The sequence below is a fragment of the Phoenix dactylifera genome, chromosome 8 (genome assembly GCF_051530095.1).
Source record: "Phoenix dactylifera cultivar Ajwa chromosome 8, Ajwa_hap1_PhDact_Kaust_v1.1, whole genome shotgun sequence".
Lineage (NCBI taxonomy): Eukaryota > Viridiplantae > Streptophyta > Magnoliopsida > Arecales > Arecaceae > Phoenix > Phoenix dactylifera.
The window spans coordinates 3,735,623-3,742,242 of NC_143197.1; the positions used below are offsets into that span (position 1 = coordinate 3,735,623).

The 6,620-nt window shown below is 38.0% G+C and overlaps 1 protein-coding gene across 4 annotated transcripts; it reads right to left on the bottom strand.

Annotated features, from left to right (window-relative positions):
• Positions 1 to 1,117: 1,117 nt before the first annotated feature.
• LOC103710387 (uncharacterized) lies at positions 1,118 to 3,380 on the bottom strand. Of its 4 annotated transcripts, none has more exons than XM_088702411.2 (5): positions 2,831 to 3,380; positions 2,651 to 2,733; positions 2,531 to 2,567; positions 2,303 to 2,405; positions 1,118 to 2,186 (listed from the first exon to the last, which is right to left on the bottom strand). In XM_088702411.2, the coding sequence occupies exons 1-5, from the start codon at positions 3,063 to 3,065 to the stop codon at positions 1,562 to 1,564; spliced, it is 1,083 nt and encodes a 360-aa protein (XP_088558537.2). In that variant the 5' UTR covers positions 3,066 to 3,380; the 3' UTR covers positions 1,118 to 1,561. The 4 variants fall into 4 exon arrangements, with proteins under 4 accessions (XP_088558537.2, XP_088558539.2, XP_088558538.2 ...); XM_088702413.2 differs by having other exon boundaries at positions 1,118 to 2,165; positions 2,831 to 3,379; XM_088702412.2 differs by having other exon boundaries at positions 2,651 to 2,727; positions 2,831 to 3,378.
• Between the last annotated feature and the right edge of the window lie 3,240 nt (positions 3,381 to 6,620).

Here is a 6,620-nt window from a genome sequence, read left to right on the forward strand (position 1 = left end):
TAATAAGGCTTTTAAGAGTGAATATATTGCAAGGCACATGCATTTTAGCTTCCCTTTCATAAAAAAAAAAGAAAAAGAAAAGAAATTCATACGCACGCTTTAATTAATCAGGCATTCGAATAATCAATGAATTTGGTTCAAAAAGGAGAAAACAGTGAGCAAGCTAGAGAAAAGGGTATGCATAAAAGCATCCATGTCACCTTGAAACTATTTGACTAATGGTGATAACAGGAGTTTTACTGACATATATGCATAGCTAATTTGATATCATGTAAATCAAGCAATTATGACGAGACTGGCCGCATATGTGACAGTTTTAACAATGCAATAAGTATGAAAGACATAAATTTAATAGACATCAGTAGAGGAATTATCAAGGAAGCAAGGATAACCCTCTAATTAATATCCATGAATAATTATTGCTTGGGGAGAAGAAGAAATTCTCATCCCTCTTTCTTTCTTTTTTTTTTCTGAAATCTCATGCCATGCATTCTCCTGATCTAAGCGCATTCATGCTTATAAAATTCATAACTGTAATACTACATGATAGGCCTAATGACATCTTCCTGTCACACCCTTGTGTTCCATGTAGCATGAATATCAAGTGAAAATAGGGAACCTTTATTCATTTCTAGTACATGTGATGAATAACGTCCGTAAAAATGGCTAGAAAACACGATCTCCATATGATACACAGGAGGACGCTAAATGTGATGACATTAAGTTCAGAAGTAATTCAAAATTACTTGAAGCACACCAAGAAAACTGGAGTTAATCAAGTTCACGGTTGATTACTTTTAAATGGCTTTCATCTCCCTTTATATTCTGCATGCCTAGAAATTAAAAACGCAGTAAAATGTTGTTACAGTGAATTTATTTTGGTTTCTTTAATAAACAAAAAGAGATAAGAATGACTTCTATGTTTACATATTCTAAACAGAAGTTTCGAAGTAGTTAGATGGTTTCTAATTATAAAAAGAAACAATACAGACTAATATACTTTGACATGACTAATTAAGTATGAAATAGAAGAAAAATAGAAAAACACAGAAGGAAAATATGGCATTATAGGAGTCATAAGTGGTTTCTAAACTTTGTTAAAGAAAAAAAAGAAAAATTAATAACGTCCACTATTATTTATTAGCTAGCATAATAAAATATTCTTACAACAGTCCCATTGGCCATTGAAATCAGTGGGAAGAAGCTCAGCAAGTAGTCATTGGCAAATCCGAAGACCAAGGAGCAGGAATCTAGTCAATGGCATCCACCCTTTCCAACATGCATTCATATAGTATCATTTAATTACACAGAGAAAAGGCACATTCGAAGCTGCACGTCAAGCTACATGTGCTTCCGACCAGTTTTTTCCAAGGCCTCTGTGAGCTTACTATGCCTTCGGTTGGAACATGGAAAGGCCTATGTGGAAGTCTCTGAAGTATCTTATTAGGCTCTAACACCTATGCGACGAGTACAAAACAGAAACTAAAGGAATAGTAACAAGTATAGATCACTATCTCACCCTCCCTTCAGACAAGTACCACAAGATCTCACTGCATTCCACTCATATAGTCAGATCTAGAGTACTTGTCCCTCTTGCATGCTCTCCACTGCCATCTTTCTCCTTCAAACTGATATGCTTTGAGGCCTTCTCAACATCCCTAGAACACCCTTCCAGTTTCGAGGAAGGAGAAATCAAAGAGAGGGATAAGCTACTGTCAACTTCCTCATTCTCCCAGTATCTTTTCCTCTTCTCATACCTCGGTGTGACGTTAAGTGATAGATCCAAATCTGGCTCATGATCATCATCTTTCCATCTCATCGCGAAGCAACCTCCCAGGCTCAATGATGATGTCGTTCTTTGCTGCTCAATCTCTTGGGTGCAGGTGTTACTAAATCGAGTAGCCTGCTCGATTCCTCTTTCATGCCATTGAGATATGAAGCAGGGTTCCATTCCTCTTGGTCTAAATTGGGGTCTTTCAATTTTATGATCGTAGAGCAGATGGAAGTCTTCAAATGTCCCATGCAGTTCACCACTAGCTGGATCATTTGGAGTAAGACTACCCATGCGGATATCCCGAATGTCCATCATTCTGTGATGACCTTTGAAGATCATCTCTGCAGCTGAACTATGAGATCCCAAATCCATGGTGCTCCGAAATTCACGACTATTCAGAAAAGAATCATATCTAGTTAATTAGAATACGTATATATTATGTCGTGTCGATCGCTTCTCAAATCATGCAAATATGGTTTTGTAGCAGCTAATGAAGGATTTTCGTAGTCTAATTAACTAGATATATACCTTGAAAAGGTTTGAGGTCTCTGAGGAAAGCCTTGCAATGCAGGAAGATGACTAAGGATGTATGCATGCCGCGCCCGACCCTCGATCGTATTCCTTGAATCATCTATTACAGCAATTTTAAAGGTGAGCCTCCAAATTACAAAATATCATCCATGAGGCAATAATAAATCGTAATTTGAGCTATCTTGCAGTGCCTTCCAACAAGAAGTAGCTCAAGAATTAGCTTACCTCGATCAGATTCATCAATTTTTTTGCTCCTATACATCTGAAGCCAAAGGAATTTAACCATTATAAAGAAAGGAAAATAGAAAATTTGATAAGTAATATCAAATGAGTTCATGAAATTACTTGTAAATGACTCTTGACATGAGAGATGCTGAGGCCCTTAACGTTCATCAGTTGGAGAACTAACTTAGGCGTCGCTCCTGCACCTCGAGAGCGAAGAACAACGAATCAGCGCAAACTCCTAGATAAAAGAGCAGTAAGAATCCATATCTTATTGTGTGTCGAGAAGTATGATTTACTCACGATCTTGGCCACCGAGCCTCTCGACAGCACGAACAAAGCAAAGATGGAGATCTGGTGTCCACCGGAGCCTAGGATTATTGGATCGGATGTATTGCCGTACGGATCCTGAGTTCAGCTTCTTCTTGCTTTCATCGGTTGTGCTATTGCTCGAGCTTCTACCATTTCTCGCGTTTTCATCACAATCCTCCTCATCTTCTTCCTTGTCAGTAGATTTCTCGGACAAATTCTTTGCCATCACACCTTCTCCCCCTCAGTTATCGCTCAAGGATGAAATTTAAAGAAGAAACCAAGAGGAATATGACTCTAACTTTCTCCAATTGCCTTCACTCCCAGATGGCCTAAAGAACAACGGAGGATGAATTTCTCCACCGATGATAATCCCATCAAGCAAACGAGGTGGGTGAGATCATCACTTCACCATCATATCATCTCATTTGACATGTGGAGTGAAAGAAACAAGGCAAAAGCTCCAAAAACCCTAAGCCTGACACTAAGAGACAACTCTATCTCCCTCTCTCTCTCTCCATCCTATATGGATGCATGCGTGGGCATGCGTTGATATTAAGATGACCAGCCACGGAAGTTTGCTTATGCGAATGGATGCTTGCATGGTGTTGAGTAAGTTGAGGGCAACACCATGCATGCATGTATTCACATACATACATCCCGGCATCAACATATGCGCATGCATGCATCTATAGGGGAGAGAGAGAGAGAGAGACAGAGAAGAGAGAGAGAGAGAGAGAGAGAGAGAGAGAGAGAAGGGTGAGGTGGGGGAGCGGTGGTACCTGCGTGAGATCACGTCCGCTGACTCTGATGCGAGTTGTCGGCGAGACAGACCCGAAAACGAAGATAGATGTCGCTCTCTCGTCGAGAATCACGGAATTAATGCAACTTGCACCCACAAAAAAAAAAAAAAAGAAGAAGTCTCGCTTGATTCTCTCTACACCCCCTACTCATGCTGGTTAATTACTTGCAAACCCTCGGCTTTTTTACCCCAACGTAGATCCATTTTTCACTTTTTTTTTTTTTTTTTGATTTACCCATCTTCCACTTATTGCAAGCTAAAATTAATTAGTTCTAAATCAAGCAATATTAGGCCCACTGAACTAGGAGTAGTCCCCCTCCCCAATTTTTTTTTTAAAAAAGCTTAGGAATAGTCTCATGCATGATTCAGGTAGTTTAGGTACTCGCAATATGCAGCTTAATAGGAACGTATTATGACTCTTCCTATAGAACATTACTATCATATCAACACATAGGCATCGAAGCAAATGTAGTGCATGGAATAACTCTGACTAGCTTTTGGGATGAGAGCTGTAGTTTAATACGACAATTGGATCCAGTCCACAACCCATTTGGCATAAAATTAATTACATGATGCTTTAGCCAACATGTACGTAATATATTGTAACACCTCTATAGCTAGTAACCACTCTCCTCATGCCAAATATGGAAGTCTTCTTAAAATTGCTTTCAAAAAAAGAAACTAGGATAGAGAAAAGAAGGAAGAATTGGAAGTGACAGGAAGATGGTTACAAGGTGCTACGTTGCCTCTGCAATGTTTTGTTGAAATTTGAAATTCATTACAAAGTATGTTCATCATTCTATAATATAATTAAACAAAATTCTTGGAGGTTATAGGCATTGGACAAATATAAGAGACGAGTGAGGGATTGATGATTTGTACATTTCTTTGTTCATTGTTAATTTCAAGCATCCATATATTGAAAAATTTATTTAACCAGCTAAGGAGATGCATTCAAAAGGTGATGTCTATTTCTCAAGAAGTAATTACATTCAAATAAAGGCACCATCCACCACAACAACAAAAAAAGAGAGAGGCATTATTTGTAATATTTTCAAAAACACACAGACACCCACGCATCCAAAAAAAAAAAGTCAATAATGACAACTTCCTAACATATTTCGATCATCTAGTTTTCTTTGGCCAGGAGAAATTGTATCCTACATGGTGTGCACCACGTAGCCATGCATACCGCCAATCACAACTACTCATATCTGTAGCTATGAGCCGAGATGAGCGCTTGATGAATAAAGACTATAGGAGCAAGCGATTGTGATGACATGTACAACCATATGGTGCATGCTATGTAGGATATAATTTCTCCTCACCCAGAGCCAACCAATTAAATCAAGGATGCAATTCAACCTAGGGACTACCAAGAAGTCAGCAGAGCTGTTGTTTTTCTTCCTCCTTCTAGAGAATACATCAACCGAAGCAGTTAAAGCTTTAAGTCTACATTTAACTCAAAGAAATTGATAGCACCAATTCTGCTTTTTTAAGTAGCGCAACCCGAATGATTGAATTTAATTAGATGTCTGGGACCGCATGAAAACTTCCACTTCTTGACTTATTGCACGGTGCTGCTAATCTTCGAACCTATCATATCTAACGACTAGTACTTTTACGACAGTAACATTCTTGTCCCTGGCCTGGAATTAAGTGGACCTTGCGAGTCACTAGGTTACTGTGCGATAATTTAGAAATAGGGCTTATGAGGGTTGGGTCAGCCCAAAGGGTCCGCAGACACCACGAGGTTGGGCCAAGTCTGGACCAAGATTAGCCTGGAGTGGGATTTCTTTTTTCCGGACGAAGACTTAACCATAAGCCTTGTGGTCCCTATTTGGTGACAGACTTTGACTTATGGAGGAATGCGTACGCTCCTTCTGTTTGGAAGCGTGTTTTTTAACATATTGATTGGTTGTATAATGGCAAGATCAAGTGCCATTTATATATGGTTTTGAATATATTGGTTGGTTATGGGTCAAAATTAGCAGGTTCTTTGTTTATGATTCTTTTTTTTTTAAGTGAATTATGCTTAACCGGAGGCAAGATAAGAGGCATAATTTAAGTTTAACAAATCCATGTATAAGAGGTTATAAACTTGAAATGTTCATTTATGTTAAGAGAATGGCTCATTAGATTTTTCGGAATAGGGTTAAGTGTGTTCGGTGCAACCACAGGAAACTTCCTGTTGTATGTGCAGCATCTATTAGGAGGGGCTAATCTCCACCTTTCTATCTTTAATCTCATCTCTTCTTTTAAGGGTGACTCTGATTGAAATTGAACTCTCATCAAGAGGTGGCATCGACCAAGTTAAAGTTCAATGGTCTTTGTTTTTTCTTGATTTTTTAACGATGAAGACTTCTCAATGAAAAGGGGGAAAAAATATTGAATGGAAAAGTTAGCAGCTTGCTTGCATAAGAACATATATCAAGCATCCAGTGCGTCTCTAACGCATATATCACACATATACCTTGCTCATTCTCTCAAAATTATGCCTTGAGAGCCATGCAAGCTGTCCATATTTACCTTTTATCTCTCGGCGCTCATATATATATATATATATATATATATATATATATATATATATATATATATATATATATATATATATATATCGTTTAGACCATGGTCCAAGTATGACATCACATGGCAATCTTTGCACTGGATTTTGAAATATCTGTCTGCACACACATAAAAGGTCTGCACTAGATTTAGTCTTCCTGGAATAATTGTTCTTTTTTCCGCTAGTCTCTTTTTTTTGTGTGTGTTTGGAATAACTTCAGAGTTAGTAAACAAAGGTAAAGGTAAAAGAACAAAAAGGAACACTTATTTTAAAAATAAAGTTATTTTAACTCTTACCTGGAAATGTACTTATTTTAGGAACATGCAGGTTTGATGATCAGAACTACCATTCAACCCTGCCTCAGACTTTTGTAATATATCTATGGCAAAATTCAGAAGGTGACACCACCTTCAATT

Bases quoted from the DNA above. Each gene is read 5' to 3' on its own strand.
- LOC103710387 (XM_088702411.2), bottom strand. From the start codon at position 3,065: ATGGCAAAGAATTTGTCCGAGAAATCTACTGACAAGGAAGAAGATGAG. The intron at 2,406-2,530 runs GTAAGCTAATTC...TTGCTGTAATAG, and splicing joins AATTGATGAATCTGATCGAG to ATGATTCAAGGAATACGATC. The intron at 2,187-2,302 runs GTATATATCTAG...CTAATTAACTAG, and splicing joins AGACCTCAAACCTTTTCAAG to ATATGATTCTTTTCTGAATA.